This window comes from Ambystoma mexicanum, chromosome 3q (assembly GCF_040938575.1).
Source record: "Ambystoma mexicanum isolate Mex_15411 chromosome 3q, UKY_AmexF1_1, whole genome shotgun sequence".
In the NCBI taxonomy this organism is placed as follows: Eukaryota; Metazoa; Chordata; class Amphibia; order Caudata; family Ambystomatidae; genus Ambystoma; species Ambystoma mexicanum.
In genome coordinates this window covers 1282764940-1282791249 of record NC_090926.1, presented here as the reverse complement: position 1 = coordinate 1282791249, position 26310 = coordinate 1282764940, and the positions used below count along the sequence as shown (strand labels likewise).

The window sequence follows — 26310 nt, the reverse complement described above, 5'->3', positions numbered from 1 at the left end:
ATTTTGGAGTGGGAGTGGTTGTGGGAGGGGTTTGGGTCTGCAATATATGTGCTGTCGGCCTGTATGGCCTCCACCTGTGCTGATTGAATGAATCTGTGGCAGATGCAATCCCTTCTGGTCGAGCACGGCCCGCACGTAAGGCTGCATTTGGCCGCATGGCATCTTGGGATTGGAATCATGTATCAAATCCCGATGGCAGTGTGATGTACTTTGACTGATTTTCATGCTATGCTCCCATTGTTACACATGCTATGATTGCAGCCGCTTACATACCTGTGAAGAGTCAGTGGTATGTAGGGCTCGATCGATGGCCGACCCTCATGCAGCACAGTAACGTACTTCACCGACGGGCGTGGCGTCCCATTTGTGATTGCAGCCAGTTAGCATCATGACACACAGCCGCACTACATTGATGTAATTGTGAATGCAAGCGTTCACAGAAGCCTTTTCGACGTAATGTTGCAAGTGAGGAATTCGAAGGCCAGCATTTTGGGTTTTGAAGTAGCGGCGAGGATACGCCCACAGGTCTGGCTGGAAATGTAACGTTCTATTGTAGAATGTCCTTGGGACATGGCCCATAACGAGCAGGCAATGAATGATATGAATTGAAGGGGATGCGCAATAGCGTAGTGGACGATGAGGCAGGACGTTCCCAAATCCATCTTGCTTCACAACACTACAGATCCGGCCAGGGGCACAGTGGTTTTTGCGGACTGCATTACGCACAGACGCGATGGAAGTTTCACATATTATGTGAGTGAATATTCATGCGTTTTCATTGCGGGATGAGGGAATGATGTGTGGATGCATGGACTGATGAATCCGTTTAGGGTCTGCCATGTACATGGGTTTTTTGGTTCACTCCCCTTGCCCTGCGTTATGTGATGCAAGGCTGCCATAGTGGGACATACGTCTCTCTGCCCTTGTCGGATCCTCCCTGTCTCGACGCGCCTTCATACACTTGTGTCTAGGCACGTTACTAATCCCATGTCATGGGTTCTATCTTGACGGACGCATGCACAGTAACCGACGTTGCCAATGGTGTATTTAGCTCGATTGGTTTCGTTGTGATTCGATACTGGATTAGGGGTGTGTATATTCCTTTGGAGTGGGCTAGCATGCATATGGGTGTGTATTTGGTGTGTTGAATGAAGATTGTAATGCATCATGAGACCCGTATTGCAATCGGTTGATTTGTGTTTCTTTTGGGTGACAGGTATCTCCTGCCCTATTGCAGATGCCATCTCTACGCCACTCCTCCAGATGGTTTTTACTCTCGACTCCTGCAGCTTCGGGTGAATCAGTGGAGCACCATTTCGATCATATGGGACGATCGCCAATGGGCCACATGCCCTTACGCTGTACTGGTGGCTAGGTGCAACATTTCGGCCTTTCAGCTCGACTAGTGCCTGCCTCATGGGACGGACCTGCGGTTCTTGCCGCTTCCATGTTGCCTTTTGGAACGTTGATGTAAGCCCTGTGTGCCATGATGGTACAGGGCGTCACACAAGTGGAAGCCGGTCAATTATTGCAGATGCAGCCCTCGGTGATGATGGTTGTTTTGGTGGGATTTTGCAAATTGCTGTGGGGCCTTTGTCATTTGGATGTGCATTTAAATTGTATTCCGATATTTGTCGTGTTGCGTTGTTCTTTGCAGGTGATGTGGCAATTTTCGCTTTGTGGCGGTATGTATTGCGTGATGATCTGCTTTGTGTTCCGCCTTCTGAGTTGAGTTGTGTGGTACAGTACTGGCCGCGTTTGCCTACGTAGCACAGTATGGTCACGGATAGAGGCTGCCATTGTGTCTGTTTACATGATGTGCTGTTCAGGGGCGGGGGATTGGCTTTTGGCCGACTGGTGCCTGTCAGCCAGGTCGATTGGTGGAATGATGGGTTGTTCAGAATGTGGCTGGTCACAGGTGGCTGTGTTTGCGTGCGTTTGTTGGAGGGGGACTGGGGTCATGTCCATTGGAATAGCTTCTGTATTGATGCCATCTGTGCCCTGCAGCTCCCATCGGCCCCTCTTGGGATGAGCCTGGCTGCTCAGTCACTCTGCCGACTTGTGTGGTACATGCTTCTGCTGATGGTTGGTTTGTTTACTGGCATGAGTACAGGGCTGGTGCAATCCCCCTCAGGATGCTGTTGTGGATGTTGCCTTGCGCTGGTGGCAAGCGATGGGGGACTACTGTTGTTTTGTGTCATGTGTTCTTGATTTTCATTTTGATGTGTTGTACCTTCACATGCCTGTGCTGCGTCAGTACGGCTATGGTGACATGCCGTACATGGATGCCCACTCACGGGGCGCTTTGAGCCCCTGCATGCTTTTCTACGTTGGCATGCATGGGTGAATCGTGGATTTCACTGGTTGCATAGTGTGAGTACATTGCGCCTGCCAGGAGTTGTGCAATGAGGCCAGGGAGTGGAGTACAGGCACTCAGTGGGCCATTTACGGTTGGTTCGCGTTGCCGTATTTCTCGCCATGGCGGAATGGTACTTTACGACGTGCTTGATGGCGTTCAGTACATGTCCGCTAGGGTCAGAATTCGCGTACCGTTGCGCCATGGCGGTGATTCCGGTTTTGCAAGGCGCGCGTGCGCGTACTTGGTGCAGTTAGCGTTGCCGTTCACTGCGGTGTCGCTAATGGCATCGTACTTTACGGTGACGGGTCATGATCGCAACGAGCGGTGTTCGATGGCGGTATTGCATTTCCGCCATCATTTTTCCATTTCCGCAAGGGTCGTAATGAGGCCCAATATATATAAATGTTAATATTAGCAGAGTTACCTATATTAGTAATAATGTGAACACTAATAACAATAATGAAATGAATATAACAAGCACAACACGACAGTGGGGGAAACAGTGAAAAGGTTGTTTTCAGCAAGTAGGAGACTGTTTACCATTGTGAAACAATATAATGTTATTTCCGATAGCACTATTAAAGCTGCCATCCCTGAAAGCATGCATAAAATAATGAAAAGAGAGGTACGAAGAAAATATGACACGTATCAAGGGCTGGGTTTGGATGTGATTGAGGACATCCATCATCCCCCGTTCACCAACTCATTGTATTCTGACATGAGTGGAGTGGGAAGAAACGCTGTGAATGGAAGCTGTTATGTGTGTTCACTCATTCCGCACGCGTCAGGGACTCCCAAGATGCTAGTGTGGCAAGCAGTCCCAATTATAGAGGCACAATGCCTAGTTCATCCTGGGCTATGCAGAATAAAGGGAACGTTCCAGGCACATAGTGTGCAACTGCAAATGGTGGGTCCAGATCTTGTGAAGATCAACAATGATCCAAAAAACATCAAGTGTGTGGAGGTGTCATAGCTGATGGTGAAAGGGCGTAAACATGTCAATAATAACTGGCAGGACACCAGGGGTGTTCCTAGGTTCTGGAAAAGATCAGGGGCTAAGCTAATGTCGGGACTGGTGGGATTCGGGGCTAGCTATAGCCTTTTGGTTGTAGTCCCTGAGCTATCCAGCGCTACAACCAAAACACCCAGGGCTATAGCCCCTGCAGCCCCCCCCCCACTCCCCCAGCAATGCCTCTGCAGGACACCACACTACCTTGCTTGGCTGAAGGACTGGTAACATATAGCATGGAAAGGATAGCACGAGTGGACAATTTCTGTGCACACATCTGGATAGAGCATATCACAAAGTTGACGTGGATTGCAACAGTGGAAAAGCCGGTGTGAGTGCACAAGGAAGAAGAATGTAGACTCTGTTTCCGCAGCAAGGGTACAGTCTAACATTGCAGTAGGACTCTCATGATCACAGATATGATGAAAGGAACAGCAGCAATGATGGATTACTCCTGGGTCTGTGACTGACAAGCTTACTTGCATCCCTCACAATCATGGAGGGGCTGTTGTTCGCTGGCCACATTGCACTCATCGCTATTAGTAATCCCAGAAGAACACCTGGAGGGGATAGTAGTGCCTGCCGAGGGGCCAACTAGTCTCCCCTTAGTCGGAAATGAAGATAAGGGCCTGTTGCCCACACATCCTGCCAGGAAAAGGACAGTTCCAACAACCAAGGAGGATGAACATATCGAATGACATATCCAAAGACTCTTCTACATAGCTTGCTGAAATACCAGAAGAATACAGGCTCATCAGCACAGCAGAATCCTTTTTTGCATCTTTACTTTTGCAGGGAGTGCAGGCCGCAGCAAATGCCAAATGATTGCAGATCGTTAGATGGGAACGGCTCCAGCTCGCAAATGATACAGAGAATGGGTTCCACGTTATCAAGGTTGAGTTGCAGGCATTAAGACTTATGATGATGCAAAATAGATATGTGGAAGGTGTGGTTTGCAAAAAGTTTGTCAATTCCTGCTGCACATTCGCGCCTCCAGAGGATGCGGAGAACGCAACATTGTCCCACATCATTTCAGCTGCCCATGGCCTGGGTGTTCACATGAAGAAGGAGGGAGGAGTATAGGACAATGAATGGCTTACTTTGGCATTTAGTTGGGCACCGTCATGGCTGAGCGCGATCGTGAAGATGTTAATGCCCATCATCGCGTTTATCCTTGTTATGTTCTGCACTTGTCAGCTGGACCTTCAATGTTATTCCAATGTGGTGAAGAGGAAGTGTCGAGTATCGTCCCCACTCCATCCAGTTGCCCCCCTCCCATTACCTATTGAGTTCACACCAAAGTATGTGACGAATGAAGAACGGTTGAATCAGCAAAAGGCAGGATGACAGCACCTGTTAATATACCGACACCTAAGAAAACCTGGACAGTAAGGTATCCATTAAAGAAGCCATACCTACATTCTAAACAATATGACAGTTGTTTGAAAAAAATACCTGAAGAAGCAAAGAAGATAATGAAGGAAGATGAATGGTGACATCATAAGAAATCGGACTGATGCACATATAGAAGATATAATGACCTGAGAATACTGACAAGAAACAAAATACCATGGATAAGCGACATCTTGAGCCTAAGGTGAAGAAGTTGATGTCAAGATGAAGAAACCTATGCCACATACATGATGAAGATATTTCGTTAGTTTAAACGTGTACAGACGCAAGTAACTGCAAGAGGCAAAGACATTGTGAAGCATGCTTATGCGTTATAGTTAATAGATTGCGGCAATCGCCAACGTTTACAAGTATATACCTCAAGAAGCACTTTATATATGAATGTAAGTCCATTACGCACATAAGCAGAATTGAACAAAGGTTACAAAAGGCCTCAGATGGAGTCTGTCGCAGCAAGAAAATCAAGAATCAAGACAGAACAAAACTCAGCTAACGGATGACCATGCCAAGAAGCCAAGGTCTTATCTGACTGGAATGGGCCGACATTGGATACAATTAAGGAAAGAAGAGAACAGAGGATATTGTTCAGAAAGGTCAAGATAAGCAACAGACGGGTAGAATTAAATCAAATATACGAAAAGAGACGGTGAAAAGCTGATTTCACGGTGTCCAGTCACGTGACAAAGGCAGGCTGGAAGGGTGAAACTATCACACATATGCATGGATCCCCGCTATGCCCTTACTCCTTGAAAGTTCTGAGAACACAGAGCAGACTCAAGGCCAAACTACAAAGAAGTAATTGACACATGACTACTGAAGTGATGATTGATTGCAGCATAATTGATGGGAAGCTAGGGCGCAGACGAGCTTCTCTGCACCTGTATGTTCTTTCTGCGTGCTGCTAGACGTAGGTGGAAAAGTATGAGTTGGTTTGATGCCAACCCCATCATAGTGGACCATGTAATCTAAGGTCCATAGTGAGTAGAGCCAATGGGACGTCGTACTTTTAGTGATGTTGATAGTGGCCATTTTCCAATCTCCTCTCCCTGTTACCATATACAGATATAGTACCTATGTTAAGTTACCTTCCTATAACCAATCACGTTGCATGTTAGGTTTTTAAGATTGCCACGTAGGATTTTGTTTGCACGTGCGCAGCTTGTACTTCAGCAATGATGAGTTTTTGCTATAAATAATGTGTTTTTCTAAAAGTAAAGAAAGCTAGAAGATCAAGCGATTGATGATGTTCGTTGTACTCTACGTTTTAAGAACTTGTCATTAAACGGACTCACTTTGCCAAACTATTGAGTTGTCTTAATTATTTGATGCATCAGTATGAATCTGCATCCCCATCTATCTCGAGGGTGCTGCTACTCATCTTAAAGGGCTGTTTGTAGATCATCCAGTTCACTTGGTAACAGAGATTAGATGGTTAGATTAGATAAAGATACCCATCGACCGTCGACATAAGTAACTTCGGTCCTCGGCAATATCACACGTGCTTTGCCATCCGGCTGATAGAATGAGAAGCTCCCCATAGATAAATTAAAAAACCCTGCAGGTTAGGTGGGACGGGTTGCTTGCTTTCCCCCAAAAATCCCTCCCACTTCTACGAGTAGCGGATCGGACGAGTGGCACAGAGAGGTGGTAACGAAGGCGGGGATCCCGAGCATCCGTAGATGAAAGACATGCGAACAGTGAGTAAAAAAGACTGAATGTTTTGTCAAAGCATGCATGGCTTAGAAAACAAGTAAGGGAAGATAACGGAGGGAGGTGGATAAAAGATAACGTCAGAATAAAAGTGTAATATATATATGAGGGGAAAGAAATTGACTCGAGTGTGGCCGAGCAATATAAAGAATTATCGTGAGTGTGGCCGCGATAAGAGCATATGCCCAGTTTCTAGATTTTAAAGACTGTTAGCAGAAGCCCTTATCTAAAGTGCTGATTAATAGGATGACGTAGGAGACCAGATCGATTAGAAGTGTTGCCCAGTTTTCTCTCCAGATCTCTTCCCGAGTGTCTCCCCCATATTAGAAGTGCTGCTCAGTTCTCTTGCCAGATCTCTACACGAGTGTCTCCCCCATATTAGAAGTGCTGCCCAGTCCTCTCTCCAGATCATGGGGTCTATGATAACACATTTCTGCATTAGTGCCGCTATTAACGCTCCCTCATGGGGTCCCCAATTGACTTATCTCATTTTATTCAGGCACCCTGAGACCACCTGCCAGACCGAATACAAAGCCATATGCACTGATTCGAGGTCATTGCTGAAGCAATAGCTCCAGAATGTATCACTTCTAATCGCTTCGTAGTTACCGAGGAACTCCCCCAGCTTTGTCATATATGTAGGGCCCACCTGGGACACAATGTCTACACATGTCTAGGGGTTTCCTTATGGTCTTTGGGCCCACATGTATGGCAGGTTCTCACTCCAATTAATCTGAGCTCTGTAGAAATGCAATGGATGACAACCGTAAGAATGAAATGTAAAGACGGGCAACCCAGGCTCTTATGATACACAGAAGATATGGGGACATTTCCATTGATTCCAACTCTCACCTTCTACAAGCAGAAGGTGGTCCCACTTCTGATATATGGGACCGAGACTGCCGTACATTTACCCGTGCACTTCTGGGAGGTTTTAGAGGGCCAATTTTGGAAGCTGGTATTGAATCCACCAAAATCCCTCCCAATGGTAGCTATCAGATATGAACTGGGGCTACAATCCATCTCCTCGATGATTGGATGGAGAGCCTTAGCGCTTTATTGGAAAAGCATTGAAACAGATGCTCCTCTCCCTTTCAAGATCAGGAACAATGAAGGCAGGAAAGAGGTCGACCGAGTATTAAACTCATGGAAAATGAACTGTGAGGTAGTATTGGATTCCTTTGATCTAGCGAAGTCTACCCTATTAGAAACCCCTGATAAGAGCAGGACTGGATCAGCACACAGGAGCAAAGGCTGATATGCAAACTCTTGTGTAGTATGATGTGGGAACAGAGACCCAGTAATCAACTCCCGGCATATCTTAATAAATTCCCACCACCTTCTTACAGGGAAGTCTTCACCCAGTAATCAACTGCCGGAATATATTAATAAATTACCACCGCCTTCTTACAGGGAAGTCTTCACCCAGTAATCAACTCACGGATATCTTAATAAATTCCCACCGCCTTCTTTCAGGGAAGTCTTCACCCAGTAATCAACTCACGGATATCTTAATAAATTCCCACCGCCTTCTTTCAGGGAAGTCTTCACCCAGTAATCAACTCCCGGATATCTTAATAAATTCCCACCGCCTTCTTACAGGGAAGTCTTCACCCAGTAATCAACTCACGGATATCTTAATAAATTCCCACCGCCTTCTTTCAGGGAAGTCTTCACCCAGTAATCAACTCCCGGATATCTTAATAAATTCCCACCGCCTTCTTTCAGGGAAGTCTTCACCCAGTAATCAACTCCCGGATATCTTAATAAATTCCCACCGCCTTCTTACAGGGAAGTCTTCATGAGGCTAAGGCTATTACCTATGCGGCAAGTCTTGACGTCAAGAAGGCAAATGGAGAAGAAGGGTGGCTTCTGCAGAGTGTATCGTGATCCTGAGATTGTTGAGTCTGCTTAGCATTTGATATTGGAATGTTCTGGGTTATCGGAGTTAAGAAGTATGCATAGGAAGGATGTTGTGCTGGGCTAGAAATCACTGTCCTGGGAGAACCTCTGGCACATGGACATAATTGGAGAAGAGCCTCCCATGATGCTGGCCGTATTGAAATGTGTGAAAGCAGCTTCAAAATTGGAATAAGATGCTGTTTAAATCATTTTAAAGTTTGATTGGGTCCACATTGCAAAACCAGGACGTGTGGAGGTGGTTACCAAATGTGTGTTGTTGTTTTACGCTTTTGGCTGTAGAGATGAATTGATGTCATACATTTTGTGATGATTTTTATGGAAGATTTGTTATAAACCAAATTTAAAAAGATAGTGAAGCCTGTCTGTGTCAGAGGTCCTTCAGCACGTGAGGCCTGTCAGTGTTCCTTTCCAGTACCTCAGCTCGTGAGGCCTGTCAGTGTTCCTTGCCAGTACCTTGGTTAGTTAGGCCTGTCGGTGTCAGTGTTCTGTGCCAGTACCTCAGCTAGTGAGGCCCATCAGGGTCACTGCTGACAAGATCACCTCAGCCAGCTTCTGCATTCTGCCAGTGTTCCTTGCTAGTACTTCGGCTAGTTAGGCAGGTCAGTATTCCTTGACAGTACCTCGGCTAGTTAGGCTTGTCAGTGTTCCGTGCCAGTACCTCAGCTAGTTAGGCTTGTCAGTATTCCTTGCCAGTACCTCGGCTAGTTAGGCTTGTCAGTGTTCCTTGCCAGTACCTCGGCTAGTTAGGCTTGTCAGTGTTCCGTGCCAGTACCTCAGCTAGTTAGGCCTGCCAGTGCTCCTTGACAGTACCTCGGCTAGTTAGGCTTGTCAATGTTCCGTGCCAGTACCTTGGTTAGTTAGACCTGTTGGTGTCAGTGATCCTTGCCATTACCTCAGCTAGTGAGGCCCATCAGGGTCACTGCTGACAAGATCACCTCAGCCAGCTTCTGATTTCTGCCAGTGTTCCTTGCCAGTACTTCGGCTAGTTAGGCTTGTCAGTGTTACGTGCCAATACCTCGGCTAGTTAGGCCTGTCGGTGATCCTTGCCAGTACCTTGGCTAGTTAGGCCTGTCAGTGTTCTGTGCCAGTACCTCGGCTAGTTAGGCCTGTCAGTGTTCCGTGCCAGTACCTCGGCTAGTTAGGCTTGTCAGTGTTCCTTGCCAGTACCTCGGCTAGTTAGGCCTGTCGGTGATCCTTGCCAGTACCTTGGCTAGTTAGGCCTGTCAGTGTTCTGTGCCAGTACCTCGGCTAGTTAGGCCTGTCAGTGTTCCGTGCCAGTACCTCGGCTAGTTAGGCTTGTCAGTGTTCCGTGCCAGTACCTCGGCTAGTTAGGCCTGTCAGTGTTCCGTGTCAGTACCTCGGCTAGTTAGGCCTGCCAGTGCTCCTTGACAGTACCTCGGCTAGTTAGGCCTGTTAGTGTTCCGTGCCAGTACCTCGGCTAGTTAGGCCTGTCAGTGTTCCGTGTCAGTACCTCGGCTAGTTAGGCTTGTCAGTGTTCCGTGCCAGTACCTCGGCTAGTTAGGCCTGCCAGTGCTCCTTGACAGTACCTCGGCTAGTTAGGCCTGTCAGTGTTCCGTGCCAGTACCTCGGCTAGTTAGGCCTGCCAGTGTTCCGTGTCAGTACCTCGGCTAGTTAGGCTCGTCAGTGTTCCGTGCCAGTACCTCGGCTAGTTAGGCCTGCCAGTGCTCCTTGACAGCACCTCGGCTAGTTAGGCCTGTCAGTGTTCCGTGCCAGTACCTCGGCTAGTTAGGCCTGTCAGTGTTCCGTGTCAGTACCTCGGCTAGTTAGGCTTGTCAGTGTTCCGTGCCAGTACCTCGGCTAGTTAGGCCTGCCAGTGCTCCTTGACAGTACCTCGGCTAGTTAGGCCTGTCAGTGTTCCGTGCCAGTACCTCGGCTAGTTAGGCCTGCCAGTGTTCCGTGTCAGTACCTCGGCTAGTTAGGCTCGTCAGTGTTCCGTGCCAGTACCTCGGCTAGTTAGGCCTGCCAGTGCTCCTTGACAGTACCTCGGCTAGTTAGGCCTGTCAGTGTTCCGTGCCAGTACCTCGGCTAGTTAGGCCTGCCAGTGTTCCGTGTCAGTACCTCGGCTAGTTAGGCTCGTCAGTGTTCCGTGCCAGTACCTCGGCTAGTTAGGCCTGCCAGTGCTCCTTGACAGTACCTCGGCTAGTTAGGCCTGTCAGTGTTCCGTGCCAGTACCTCGGCTAGTTAGGCTTGTCAGTGTTCCGTGCCAGTACCTCGGCTAGTTAGGCCTGTCAGTGTTCCGTGTCAGTACCTCGGCTAGTTAGGCTTGTCAGTGTTCCGTGCCAGTACCTCGGCTAGTTAGGCCTGCCAGTGCTCCTTGACAGTACCTCGGCTAGTTAGGCCTGTTAGTGTTCCGTGCCAGTACCTCGGCTAGTTAGGCCTGTCAGTGTTCCGTGTCAGTACCTCGGCTAGTTAGGCTTGTCAGTGTTCCGTGCCAGTACCTCGGCTAGTTAGGCCTGCCAGTGCTCCTTGACAGTACCTCGGCTAGTTAGGCCTGTCAGTGTTCCGTGCCAGTACCTCGGCTAGTTAGGCCTGCCAGTGTTCCGTGTCAGTACCTCGGCTAGTTAGGCTCGTCAGTGTTCCGTGCCAGTACCTCGGCTAGTTAGGCCTGCCAGTGCTCCTTGACAGTACCTCGGCTAGTTAGGCCTGTCAGTGTTCCGTGCCAGTACCTCGGCTAGTTAGGCCTGCCAGTGTTCCGTGTCAGTACCTCGGCTAGTTAGGCTCGTCAGTGTTCCGTGCCAGTACTGTCAGCCACCTCCGTCTGTGCCGGTGATGCTAGAGTTGTGCTGTCAGCATACTGTACCTCAGCCAGTGCTTGCCGCTCAGTGTTCCAGCGTGTCCACGCGGTGCCTCTGCCAGGGATGCCTGCGCGTGCCAGTGACCCAGTTATGCCCGTGTAATCCGCCTTTGTATGCTCGACACTGAAAGGCAGGAGGGGGCGGGGATTAGCTCTGTCCTCAGAGCAGTCCTTGGCAAGCTAAGAGTTCATGCAGGAGGGGAGCGCTCCAATCTTGGGCACGGTGCCCACCTGCCTGCCCCAGAGACGGGTTGCAAGCCCGACAGAGAGAGAAGCAGCCTGGTGCGTGCAGCTCAAGCTGCTGCCAGCGTCCCCCGTCAGTCCTGTGACCCCCAACTTCCTTCACACCTGTACCCTCAAATTAATACCCCCAACCCTTCCTGCCCCTGCAAAGTCAGAGAAGCATCCCTGCAAGCAGAGGAGGGCAGACAGTGCCACCCTTCTCTCTGGTGGGTACACGGGGCGATGGAGACTTGGGGGGGAGCAGCCAGCAGTGCCAGCTGATGGGACCAGGCGAGGGAGGAACAGTGAGAAACACGAGCTGGTCCCACAATGAGCCAAGGGCAGTCAGATGGGCAATGGGAGTGTAGCTGGTCTCGCGAGATGAGGAACACTCTGCACCCGAAGCCACGCCTTTCACCTCTAGGCGCCTGACTCGGGTCTGGTTATTGATCATGAAGGGGGTTTGAGGGAGATACTTCAGGGCACGCGCTACATAACATGTTTGCCTTTATTCATACCTGCATACGACCCTTATCTCCAGGCTTCACAATAAGGCACCGCTCCTCAAGCCACCCCCTCCCCTCCCACAATGTGGAATGTCCCCAACAGTCCATCACCCCTCTGCACCTCTGTGTTGCTCAAAATGGAGTGCTCTTGCAGGTGAGGTGAGCCACTCATGAGCCCCCCACCCACCTCCCTAGAGAATGGTCCCAGTAGTAAAGCCCACTTGAGCCCCTCCCTCTCACCATAGAATGCTCCCAGTAGGAAAGCCCACTTGAGCCCCTCCCTCTCACCATAGAACACTTCCAGTAGTGTATTACTCCTGACCCCATCCCCCTCACAGTAGAATGCTTCCAGTAGTGTATTACTCCTGACCCCATCCCCTCACCGTAGAATCCTTCCAGTAGTGTATTACTCCTGACCCCCTCCCTCTCACGTAGAATGCTTCTAGTAGTGTATTACTCCTGACCCCATCCCCCTCACAGTAGAATGCTTCCAGTAGTGTATTACTCCTGACCCCATCCCCTCACCGTAGAATCCTTCCAGTAGTGTATTACTCCTGACCCCCTCCCTCTCACGTAGAATGCTTCTAGTAGTGTATTACTCCTGACCCCATCCCCCTCACAGTAGAATGCTTCTAGTAGTGTATTACTCCTGACCCCATCCCCCTCACAGTAGAATGCTTCCAGTAGTGTATTACTCCTGACCCCCTCCCTCTCACGTAGAATGCTTCCAGTAGTGTATTACTCCTGACTCCCTCCCTCTCACGTAGAATGCTTCCAGGAGTGAATTACTCCTGACCCCATTCCCCTCACAGTAGAACGCTTCCAGCAGTGTATTACTCCTGACCCCATCCCCCTCACCGTAGAACGCTTCCAGTAGTGTATTACTCCTGACCCCATCCCCTCACCGTAGAACGCTTCCAGTAGTGTATTACTCCTGACCCCATCCCCCTCACAGTAGAACGCTTCCAGTAGTGTATTACTCCTGACCCCATCCCCCTCACCGTAGAACGCTTCCAGTAGTGTATTACTCCTGACCCCATCCCCCTCACAGTAGAACGCTTCCAGCAGTGTATTACTCCTGACCCCATCCCCTCACCGTAGAACGCTTCCAGTAGTGTAATACTCCTGACCCCATCCCCTCACCGTAGAACGCTTCCAGTAGTGTATTACTCCTGACCCCCTCCCTCTCACCACAGAATGCTTCCAGTAGTGTATTACTCCTGACCCACTTCCCCTCACCATAGAATGCTTCCAGTAGTGTATTACTCCTGACCCCATCCCTCTCACAGTACAATGCTTCCAGTACAGTATTACTCCTCACCAGCCTCCCCCTCACCGTAGAACACTCCCAGTAGTGTATTACTCCTGACCCCCTCCCTCTCACGTAAAATGCTTCTAGTAGTGTATTACTCCTGACCCCATCCCCCTCACAGTAGAATGCTTCCAGTAGTGTATTACTCCTGACCCCATCCCCTCACCGTAGAATCCTTCCAGTAGTGTATTACTCCTGACCCCCTCCCTCTCACGTAGAATGCTTCTAGTAGTGTATTACTCCTGACCCCATCCCCCTCACAGTAGAATGCTTCTAGTAGTGTATTACTCCTGACCCCATCCCCCTCACAGTAGAATGCTTCCAGGAGTGAATTACTCCTGACCCCATCCCCCTCACAGTAGAACGCTTCCAGCAGTGTATTACTCCTGACCCCATCCCCCTCACCGTAGAACGCTTCCAGTAGTGTATTACTCCTGACCCCATCCCCTCACCGTAGAACGCTTCCAGTAGTGTATTACTCCTGACCCCATCCCCCTCACAGTAGAACGCTTCCAGTAGTGTATTACTCCTGACCCCATCCCCCTCACCGTAGAACGCTTCCAGTAGTGTATTACTCCTGACCCCATCCCCCTCACAGTAGAACGCTTCCAGCAGTGTATTACTCCTGACCCCATCCCCTCACCGTAGAACGCTTCCAGTAGTGTATTACTCCTGACCCCATCCCCTCACCGTAGAACGCTTCCAGTAGTGTATTACTCCTGACCCCCTCCCTCTCACCACAGAATGCTTCCAGTAGTGTATTACTCCTGACCCACTTCCCCTCACCATAGAATGCTTCCAGTAGTGTATTACTCCTGACCCCATCCCTCTCACAGTACAATGCTTCCAGTACAGTATTACTCCTCACCAACCTCCCCCTCACCGTAGAACACTCCCAGTAGTGTATTACTCATGACCCCCCTTCCCCTCACCCTAGAACGCTCCCAGTAGTGTATTACTCCTGACTGCCATCGATCTCACAGTAGAATGCTTCTAGTAGTGTATTACTCCTGACCCCCTTCCCCCTCACCATAGAATGCTTCCAGTAGTGTATTACTCCTGACCCCCCTTCCCCTCACTGTAGAACGCTCTCAGTAGTGTATTACTCCCGACCCACATACCCTCACAGTAGAACCCTTGCAGTAGTGTGTTACTCCTGACCCCCTCACAGTAGAATGACTGCAGTAGTGTATTACTCCTGACCCACATCCCTCTCACAGTAGAATGCTTCCAGTAGTGTATTACTCCTGACACCATTCCCTCACCGTATAACACTCCCAGGAGTGTATTACTCCTGACCCCATCCCCTCACCGTAGAACACTCCTAGTAGTGTATTACCCCTGACCAACATCCCTCTCACAGTACAACGCTTCCAGTAGGTTATTACTCCTCACCCCCGTTCCCCTCACTGTAGAACGCAACCAGTAGTATATCACTCCTGACCCCATCCCCCTCACCGTACAATACTCCCAGTAGTGTATTACTCCTGACACCATCCCTCTCACAGTAGAATGTTTCCAGTAGTGTATTACTCCTGAACACCAGCCCCCCCACCATAGAATGCTCCCCTTGGTGTATTACTCCTGACCCCCCTTCCCCTCACCATAGAATGCTCCCCTTGGTGTACTACTCCTGACCCTCCTTCCCCTTACCATAGAACGCTCCCAGTAGTGTGTTACTCCTGACCCCATCCCCTCACCGTAGAATGCTTCCAGTAGTGTATTACTCCTGACTCCATCCCCTCACAGTAGAACGCTTCCAGTAGTGTATTACTCCTGACCCACATCCCTCTCACAGTAGAACACTTCCAGTAGTGTATTACCTCTGACCCCATCCCCTCACAGTAGAACGCTTCCAGTAGTGTATTATTCCTGACCCCCATCCCTCTCACCGTAGAATGCTCCTGACCCCATCCCCTCACTGTAGAAGGCTCCCAGTAGTGAATTATTCCTGATCCCCATTCCTCTCACAGTAGAATGCTTCCAGTAGTGTATTACTTCTTCCTCCATCCCTCTCACAGTCGAATGCTTCCAGTAATGTATTACTCCTAAGCCTCATCCCCCTCACTGTGGAATGCTTCCTTTACTGTATTAATTCTAACCCCCATCCCCTCACCATAGAACACTTCCAGTAGTGTATTACTCCTGGCCCCATCCCCCTCACTGTACAATACTTCCAGTAGTATATTACTCCTGACCCCATCCCCCTCCCAGTAGAATGCTTCCAGTAGTGTATTACTCCTCACCACCCTCCCCCTCACCGTAGAACGCTCCCAGTAGTGTATTACTCCTGACCCCCCTTCCCCTCACCGTAGAACGCTCCCAGTAGAGTATTACTCCTGACACCGTCCCCACACTGTAGAATGCTTCCATTAGTGTATTACTCCTGAGCCCATCCCCTCACCGTAGAATGCTTTCGGTAGTGTATTACTCCTGACCCACATCCCTCTCACAGTAGAACTCTTCCAGTAGTGTATTACTCCTGACCCTCCTCCCCCTCACTGTAGAACGCTTCCAGTAGTGTATTACTCCTGACCCCCTCCCTCTCACGTAGAATGCTTCCAGTAGTGTATTACTCCTGACCCCCTCCCTCTCACGTAGAACGCTTCCAGTAGTGTATTACTCCTGACCCCCATGCCCCTCACCGTAGAATGCTTCCAGTAGTGTATTACTCGTACACCCATCCCTCACCCTAGAACGCTCCCAGTAGTGTATTACTCCTGACTCCCATGCCTCTCACCGTAGAACCCTTCCAGTAGTGTATTACTCCTGACCCCCTCCCTCTCACCACAGAATGTTTCCAGTAGTGTATTACTCCTGGCAACCTTCCCCTCACCATAGAATGCTTCCAGTAGTGTATTACTCCTGACCCCCTCCCTCTCACGTAGAACGCTTCCAGTAGTGTATTACTCCTGACCCCCTCCCTTTCACCACAGAATGTTTCCAGTAGTGTATTACTCCTGACCCCCTTCCCCTCACCATAGAATGCTTCCAGTAGTATATTACTCCTGACCCCATCCCTCTCACAGTACAATGCTTCCAGTACAGTATTACTCCTCACCAGCCTCCCCCTCACCGTAGAACGCTCCCAGTAGTGTATTACTCGTACACCCATCCCTCACCCTAGAACGCTCCCAGTAGTGTATTACTCCTGACTCCCATCGATCTCACAGTAGAATGCTTCTAGTAGTGTATTACTCCTGACCCCCTTCCCCCTCACCATAAAATGCTTCCAGTAGTGTATTTCTCCTGACCCCCCCTTCCCCGCATGGTAGAATGCTCCTAGTAGTATATTACACCTGACCCCCTTCCTCTCACAGTAGAATGCTTCCAGTAGTGTATTACTCCTGACCCCCCTTCCCCTCACTGTAGAACGCTCTCAGTAGTGTATTACTCCCGACCCACATACCCTCACAGTAGAACCCTTGCAGTAGTGTGTTACTCCTGACCCCCTCACAGTAGAATGACTGCAGTAGTGTATTACTCCTGACCCCATCCCCTCACCGTAGAAGGCTCCCAGTAGTGTATTACTCCTGGCCCCTTTACCCCTCACCAAAGAATGCTTCCAGTTGTGTATTACTCCTGACCCCCCTTCCCCTCACTGTAGAACGCTCTCAGTAGTGTATTACTCCCGACCCACATACCCTCACAGTAGAACCCTTGCAGTAGTGTGTTACTCCTGACCCCCTCACAGTAGAATGACTGCAGTAGTGTATTACTCCTGACCCACATCCCTCTCACAGTAGAATGCTTCCAGTAGTGTGTTACTCCTGACCCACATCCCTCTCACCGTAGATCACTCCCACTAGTGTATTACTCCTGACTCCATCACCTCAACATATAATGCTTCCAGCAGTGTATTACTCCTGACCCCCCTTCCCCGCACGGTAGAATGCTCCCAGTAGTGTATTACACCTGACCCCATCCCCCTCACCATAGAATGCTCCCAGTAGTGTATTACTCATACACCCATCCCTCTCACTGTAGAATGCTTCCAGTAGTGTATTACTCCTGACCCTCATCCCCCTCACTGTGGAATGCTTCCTATACTATATTACCCCTACCCCTATCCCCCTCACCATAGAACACTTCCAGTAGTGTATTACTCCTGACACCATTCCCTCACCGTATAACACTCCCAGGAGTGTATTCCTCCTCACCCACATCCCTCTCACAGTAGAACGCTTCCAGTAGTGTATTACTCCTGACCACTTCCCCTCACTGTAGAACACTCTCAGTAGTGTATTACTCCTGACCCCATCCCCTCACCGTAGAACACTCCTAGTAGTGTATTACCCCTGACCAACATCCCTCTCACAGTACAACGCTTCCAGTAGGTTATTACTCCTGGCCCCCGTTCCCCTCACCCGTAGAACGCAACCAGTAGTATATCACTCCTGACCCCATCCCCCTCACCGTACAATACTTCCAGTAGTGTATTACTCCTGACACCAACCCTCTCACAGTAGAATGTTTCCAGTAGTGTATTACTCCTGACCACCCGCCCCCCCACCATAGAATGCTCCCCTTGGTGTATTACTCCATTACTCCTGACCCCTCTTCCCCTAACCATAGAACGCTCCCAGTAGTGTGTTACTCCTGACCCCATCCCCTCACCGTAGAACGCTTCCAGTAGTGTATTACTCCTGACCCACATCCCTCTCACAGTAGAACGCTTCCAGTAGTATATTACTCCTGACTCCCATCGATCTCACAGTAGAATGCTTCTAGTAGTGTATTACTCCTGACCCCCTTCCCCCTCACCATAGAATGCTTCCAGTAGTGTATTACTCCTGACCCTCTCTTCCCCGCATGGTAGAATGCTCCTAGTAGTGTATTACACCTGACCCCCTTCCTCTCAAAGTAGAATGCTTACAGTAATGTATTATTCCTGACCCCTTTCCCCCTCACCAAAGAATGCTTCCAGTAGTGTATTACTCCTGACACCATCCCCTCACTGTAGAACACTCCCGGGAGTGTATTACTCCTGACCCCCCTTCCCCTCACTGTAGAACGCTCTCAGTAGTGTATTACTCCCGACCCACATACCTCTCACAGTAGAACCATTCCAGTAGTGTGTTACTCCTGACCCCCTCCCCTTCACAGTAGAATGACTGCAGTAGTGTATTACTCCTGACCCACATCCCTCTCACCGTAGATAACTCCCACTAGTGTATTACTCCTGAGCCCCCTTCCCCGCACGTAGAATGCTCCCAGTAGTGTATTACTCATGACCCCATCCCCCTCACCATAGAACGCTTCCAGTAGTGTATTACTCCTGACCCCCATCCCCCTCACCGTAGAATGCTCCTGACCCCATCACCTCACCGTAGAAGGCTCCCAGTAGTGTATTACTCCTGACCCCCATCCCCCTCACCGTAGAATGCTCCTGACCCCATCCCCCTCACAGTAGAATGCTTCCAGTAGTGCACCACTCATGACCTGGCTTCCACCCCCTCTCACCGTGGCATACTTTCAGTAGTGCATCACTCCTGACCATCAACCCCTCTCACCGTGGCATGCTTCCAGTAGTGCATCACTCCTGACCCCCCACCCTCTCACCGTGGAATGCTTCCAGTAGTGCATCACTCTTGACCTTCGACCCCTCTCACTGTGGAATGCTTCCAGTAGTGCATCACTCCTGACCCTCCTCCCTCTCACCGTGGAATGCTTCCAGTAGTGCATCACTCCTGACCCTCCACCCCTCTCACCGTGGCATGCTTCCAGTAGTGCATCACTCCTGACCTGAGAGCCCTCTCACCATGGAATGCTTCCAGTAGTGCATCACTCCTGACCCTCCACCCTCTCACTGTGTAATGCTTCCAGTAGTGCATCATTCCTGACCCTCCACCCTCTCACTGTGGAATGCTTCCAGTAGTGCATCACTCCTGACCCTCCACCCCTCTCACCGTGGCATACTTCCAGAAGGGCATCACTCCTGACCCTCCACCCCTCTCACCGTGGCATACTTCCAGTAGTGCATCACTCCTGACCTGAGACCCCTCTCACCGTGGCATGCTTCAAGTAGTGCATCACTCTTGACCTTCGACCCCTCTCACCGTGGAATGCTTCCAGTAGTGCATCACTCCTGACCCTCCACCCTCTCACCGTGGAATGCTTCCAGTAGTGCATCACTCCTGACCTGAGACCCCTCTTACCATGGAATGCTTCCAGTAGTGCATGACTCCTGACCCTCCACCCTCTCACCGTGTAATGCTTCCAGTAGTGCATCATTCCTGACCCTCCACCCTCTCACCGTGTAATGCTTCCAGTAGTGCATCACTCCTGACCCTCCACCCTCTCACCGTGTAATGCTTCCAGTAGTGCATCACTCCTGACCCTCCACCCTCTCACCGTGTAATGCTTCCAGTAGTGCATCATTCCTGACCCTCCACCCTCTCACCGTGTAACGCTTCCAGTAATGCATCACTCCTGACCCTCCACCCCTCTCACCGTGGCATGCTTCCAGTAGTGCATCACTCCTGACCTGAGACCCCTCTAACCGTGGCATGCTTCCAGTAGTGCATCACTCTTGACCTGGGACCCCTCTCACCGTGGAATGCTTCCAGTAATGAATGACCTCCTCCATGTTCTCCAGTGGGTTCAGCAGGAAGTGGTCCCGCCACTCGTACCAGTTGATGGTCATGCTGCCATCTTGATCCATGCTGAAACGACAAAGGGCCTGATGGTTACAGCATGACAAGCATCAGTAGGAACACGGAGGATGGTCATTGGCAGCTGGGTGTCAAGAGGATGCATAAAGCGGGATGGGGGATACCAAGACCATCCATCAGGGCTCACTTCTCCAGTTGAGAAAAGTAGTGGAGCCAGGTTTGACTTGGCCAACGGCTAGTGTCCCCAAAATCTCTCAGGGCAAGCAAAGAACCACCTACATCACTGTACCAGCAACACGACAGCAAGAAGCCATCCCTGCTGCCTCACCCTCCCACCCAGAGTGCGTGGGACACAGGACAGAGAGTGCGTGGGACACAGGGAGCAAGTGTGCGGGACACAGGGCAGCTAGTGCACAGGGCAGAGAGTGCACGGGACACAGGGTAGAGAGTGCGCGGGACGCAGGGCAGCGAGTGCGCGGGACACAGGGCAGTGAGTGCACGGGACACAGGGCAGCGAGTGTGCGGGACACAGGGAAGCAAGTGTGCGGGACACAGGGAAGCAAGTGTGCGGGACACAGGGCAGCTAGTGCACAGGGCAGAGAGTGCACGGGACACAGGGTAGTGAGTGCGTCAGACACAGGGCAGTGAGTGCACGGGACACAAGGCAGAGAGTGTGCAACACACAGAGCAGAGAGTGAGCGGGGCACAGAGCAGAGAGTGCGTGGGACACAAGGCAGAGAGTGCGCGGGTCACAGGGCAGACAGTGCGTGGGACACAGGGCTGAGAGTGTGTGGGGCACAGGGCTGAGAGTGCGTGGGACACAGGTCAGAAGTGGGTGGGGCACAGGGCAGAGAGTGCACGGGACATAAGGCAGGGAGTGCGTGGGACACAGGGCAAAAAGCGTGCAGGACACAGGGCAGGGAGTGCGTGTGACACAGGGAAGAAAGTGCGCGGGACACAGGGCAGAGAGTGCGCAAGACACAGGGCATAGAGTGCACAGGACACAGGGCAGAGAGTGCGCGGGACACAGGGCAGAGAGTGCACGGGACACAGGGCAGAGAGTGTGCGGGACACAGGGCAGAGAGTGTGCGGGACACAGAGCAGAGAGTGCGCGGGACACAGGGCAGAGAGTGCGCGGGACACAGAGCAGATAGTGCGCAGGATCCAGGGCAGAGAGTGCACGGGACACAGGGTAGGGAGTGCGCGGGACGCAGGGCAGCGAGTGCGCGGGACACAGGGCAGTGAGTGCACGGGACACAGGGCAGCGAGTGTGCGGGACACAGGGAAGCAAGTGTGCGGGACACAGGGCAGCTAGTGCACAGGGCAGAGAGTGCACGGGACACAGGGTAGTGAGTGCGTCAGACACAGGGCAGTGAGTGCACGGGACACAAGGCAGAGAGTGTACAACACACAGAGCAGAGAGTGAGCGGGGCACAGAGCAGAGAGTGCGTGGGACACAAGGCAGAGAGTGCGCGGGTCACAGGGTAGACAGTGCGTGGGACACGGCAGACAGTGCGTGGGACACAGGGCAGACAGTGCGTGGGACACAGGGCTGAGAGTGTGTGGGGCACAGGGCTGAGAGTGCGTGGGACACAGGTCAGAAGTGGGTGGGGCACAGGGCAGAGAGTGCACGGGACATAAGGCAGGGAGTGCGTGGGACACAGGGCAAAAAGCGTGCAGGACACAGGGCAGGGAGTGCGTGTGACACAGGGAAGAAAGTGCGCGGGACACAGGGCAGAGAGTGCGCAAGACACAGGGCATAGAGTGCACAGGACACAGGGCAGAGAGTGCGCGGGACACAGGGCAGAGAGTGCACGGGACACAGGGCAGAGAGTGCACGGGACACAGGGCAGAGAGTGTGCGGGACACAGGGCAGAGAGTGCGCGGGACACAGAGCAGAGAGTGCGCGGGACACAGGGCAGAGAGTGCGCGGGACACAGAGCAGATAGAGCGCAGGATCCAGGCCAGAGAGTGCATGGGACATGGGGCAGCGATTGCGCGGGACACAGGGCAGGATGTGCGTGGGACACAGGGTAGAGAGTGCTCGGGACACAGGACAGAGAGTACGTGCGACACAGGGCAGAGATTGTGTGGGACACAGGGCAGTGAGAGTGTGGGAAACAAGTCAGAATGTGCACTGGAAACAGTGCAGAGAGTGCACGGGACAGAGGGCAGAGAGTGCGTGGGACACAGGGCAAAGAGTGCTTAGGACACAGGGCAAAGAGTGCGAAGGACACAGGGTAGAGAGTGCACAGGGCAGAGAGTGCAGGGGACACAGGAGAGTGTGTGGGACATAGGGCAGAGAGTGCGTGGGGCACAGGGCAGAAAGTGCACGGGACACAGGGCAGGAAGCGTGCAGGACACATGGCAGAGAGCGCGCGGGACACAGGGCCGAGACTGCGCGGGACACAGTGCAGGGAGTGCGCAGGACACAGGGCAAGGAGTGCGCAGGACACAAGGCAGGGAGTGCGCGGGACATAGGGCAGCGATTGCACGGGACACAGGGCAGGATGTCCGTGGGACACAGGGTAGAGAGTACACGGGACAAAGGGCAGAGGGTGCGCGGGACACAGTGCAGAGAGTGCACAGGACACAGGGCAGAGAGTGCGCAGGATCCAGGGCAGAGAGTGCATGGGACATAGGGCAGAGAGTGCACGGGACACATAGCAGAGAGTGCGCGGGACACAGGGCAGAGAGTGCATGGGACATAGGGCAGAGAGTGCGCGGGACACAGGGCAGAGAGTGCGCAGGATCCAGGGCAGACAGTGCATAGGACACAGGGTAGAGAGTACATGCGACACAGGGCAGAGATTGTGTGGGACACAGGGCAGTGAGTGTGTGGGAAACAGGGCAGAGAGTGCACTGGAAACAGTGCAGAGAGTGCGCGGGACACAGGGCAGAGAGTGCGTGGGACACAGGGCAAAGAGTGCGCGGGACACAGGGCAGGGAGTGCACGGGACACAGGGCAGGGAGTGCGTGGGACACAGGGCAAAGAATGCGAAGGACACAGGGCAAAGAGTGCGAAGAACACAGGGTAGAGAGTGCACAGGGCAGAGAGTGCGGGGGATACAGGAGAGTGCGTGGGACATAGGGCAGAGAGTGCGTGGGGCACAGGGCAGAAAGTGCACGGGACACAGGGCAGGAAGCGTGCAGGACACAGGGCAGAGAGCACGCAGGACACAGGGCAGAGACTGTGCGGGACACAGGGCAGGGAGTGCGCAGGACACAGGGCAGGGAGTGCGCAGGACACAAGGCAGGGAGTGCGCAGGACACAAGGCAGGGAGTGCGCAGGACACAAGGCAGGGAGTGCGCAGGACACAGGGCAGGGAGTGCGCAGGACACAGGGCAGGGAGTGCACAGGACACAAGGCAGGGAGTGCGCAGGAGAGAAGGCAGAGTGCGTGGGACACAGGGCAGAGAGTGCGCGGGACAGTGGGCAGAGAGTGGCCGGGACACATGGCAGGGAGTGCACGGGACACAGGGCAGAGAGTGCGCAGGACACAGGGAAGAGAGTACGCGGGACACAGGGAAGAGAGTGCGCGGGACACATGGAAGAGAGTGCGCAGGACACAGGGCAGAGAGTGCGCAGGACACAGGGCAGAGTGCGCGGGGCACAGGGTAGAGAGTGCACAGGGCTCAGGGCAGTGAGAGCATGGGACACAGGGCTGGAAGTGTGTGGGACACAGGGCAGGAAGTGCGTGGGACACAGGGCAGGAAGTGCGTGGGGCACAGGGCAGGGAGTGCGTGGGGGGCACAGGGCAGGGAGTGGGTGGGGGGCACAGGGCAGGGAGTGCGTGGGGCACAGGGCAGGGAGTGCGTGGGGCACAGGGCAGGGAGTGCGCAGGACACAGGGCAGATGGTGCGCGGGACAGATTGCAGAGAGCGCACGGACACAGGGCAGAGAGTGTGTGGGACACAGGGCAGAGAGTGCACGGGACACAGGGCAGCGAGTGCGATGGACACAGGGCAGAGAGTGCGAGGAAAACAGGGCAGAGAGGGAGCATGACACAGGGCAGAGAGTGCACGGGACACAGGGCAGAGAGTGCGCGGGACACAGGGCAGAGAGTGCGCGGGACACAGGGCAACAAATGCACGGGACACAGGGCAGCGATTGCATGGGACGCAGGGCTGAGCATGCATGGGCACAGGACAGCGAGTGCGCGGGACACAGGGCAGCGAGTGCACAGGCCACAGGGCAGCGAGTGCGCGGGACCCTGGGCAGCGAGTGTGTGGGACACAGGGCAGCGAGTGTGTGGGACACGGCAGTGAGTGCGTGGGAACAGGGCAGGGTGTGCATGGGACACAGGGCAGAGAGTGCACGGGACACAGTGCAGAGAGTGAGAAGGACACGGCAGCGAGTATGAGGGAAACAGGGCAGAGAGTGGGTGGGACACAGGGCAGAGAGTGCGTGGGACACAGGGCAGGAAGTGCGTGGGACACAGGGCAGGAAGTGCGTGGGGCACAGGGCAGGGAGTGCGCAGGAAACAGGGCAGACGGTGCGCGGGACAGATTGCAGAGAGCGCACGGACACAGGGCAGAGAGTGTGCAGGACACAGGGCAGAGAGTGCACAGGACACAGGGCAGCGAGTGCGATGGACACAGGGCAGAGAGTGCACGGGACACAGGGCAGAGAGTGCGCGGGACACTGGGCAGAGAGTGGCGGGACACAGGGCAACAAATGCACGGGACACAGGGCAGCGATTGCATGGGACGCAGGGCCGAGCGTGCATGGGCACAGGACAGCGAGTGTGTGGGACACAGGGCAGCAAGTGCACAGGCCACAGGGCAGCGAGTGCGCGGGACCCTGGGCAGCGAGTGTGTGGGACACAGGGCAGCGAGTGTGTGGGACACGGCAGTGAGTGCGTGGGAACAGGGCAGGGTGTGCGTGGGACACAGGGCAGAGAGTGCACGGGACACAGTGCAGAGAGTGCGAAGGACACAGGGCAGCGAGTATGAGGGAAACAGGGCGGAGAGTGCACTGGACACAGTGCAGAGAGTGGGTGGGACACAGGGCAGAGTGTGAGTGGGATACAGGGCAGAGAGTGCGTGGGACAGAGGGCAGAGAGTGCTCCGGACAAAGGGCAGAGAGTGCGTGGGACACAGGGCAGGGAGTGCGCCGGACACAGGGCAGAGAGTGCGTGGGACAAAGGGAGAGAGTGCATGCGACATAGGGAAGAGAGTGCGTGAGACACGGCAGAGAGTGCGTGGGGCACTGGGCTGAGAGTGCGTGGGACACAGGGCAGGAAGTGCAGAGGACACAGCGCAGAGAGTGCATGGGACACAGGGCAGGGAGTGCGCGGGACACAGGGCAGCGAGTGTGTGAGAGACAGGGCAGGGAATGCGTGGGAACAGGGCAGGGAATGCGTGGGACACAGGGCAGGGAATGCTTGGGACACAGGGCAGAGAGTGCGAGGGACACAAGGCAGAGAGTGCACGGTACAGAGGGCAGAGAGTGCGCGGTACAGAGGGCAGAGAGTACGTGGGACAGAGGGCAGAGAGTGCGTGGGACACAGGGCAGCGAGTGCGTGGGACACAGGGCAGTGAGTGCGCCAGACACAAGGCAGCTAGTGCGCAGGACACATGGCAGCTAGTGCGCAGGACACAGGGGAGAGAGTGCACGGGACACTGGGCAGAGAGAACGCAGGAAACAGGGCAGAGTGTGCGCGGGACACAGGGCAGCGATTGTGCGGGACACAGGGCAGAGAGGGCGTAGGACACAGTGCAGAGAGTGCACGGGGCACAGGGCAGCGAGTGCACGGGACGCAGGGCAGCGAGTGCGTGGGACACAGGGCAGCAAGTGCGCGGGGTGTAGGGAAGAGAGTGCGCGGGGTGTAGGGAAGAGAGTGCGTGGGACACAGGGCAGAGAGTGCACGGGACACAGGGAAGAGAGTGTGCAGGGTGCAGGGAAGAGAGTGCACGGTACACAGGGCAGAGAGTGCACGAGACACAGGGCAGCGAGTGCGCGGGGCACAAGGCAGCGAGTGCACGGGACACAGGGCAGCGAGTGCATGGGACAAAAGGCAGCGAGTGCATCGGAGACAGGGCAGCAAGTGCGCGGGACACAGGGCAGAGAGTGGACAGGGCAGAGAGTGAGTGGGACACAGGCCAGAGTGTGCGTGGGCCACATGGCAGGGAGTGCGTGGGACACAGGGCAGAGAGTGCGCGGGACACAGGGCAGCGATTGTGTGGGACACAGGGCAGAGAGGGTGTGGGACACAGGGCAGAGAGTGCACGGGGTACGGGGCACAGGGCAGCGAGTACACGGGACACAGGGCAGCGAGTGCACGGGGTGTAGGGAAGAGAGTGTGCGGGGTGTAGGGAAGAGAGTGTGCGGGGTGTAGGGAAGAGAGTGCGTGGGACACAGGGAGAGAGTGCACAGGGTGCAGGGAAGAGAGCGTGCGGTACACAGGGCAGAGAGTGCATGAGAC

General features: G+C 53.2%; 1 protein-coding gene across 1 annotated transcript in view; it reads right to left on the bottom strand.

The window, feature by feature from the left end:
- The window catches only part of LOC138447881 (mitochondrial adenyl nucleotide antiporter SLC25A23-like), a 538577-nt gene that overhangs the window by 472880 nt on the left and 39387 nt on the right, over positions 1-26310 (bottom strand). The window contains exon 4 of the mRNA XM_069604353.1: positions 19823-19934. Within this exon, the coding sequence (XP_069460454.1) occupies positions 19823-19934 (112 nt within the window). The remainder of the gene's footprint in view (positions 1-19822; positions 19935-26310) is intronic.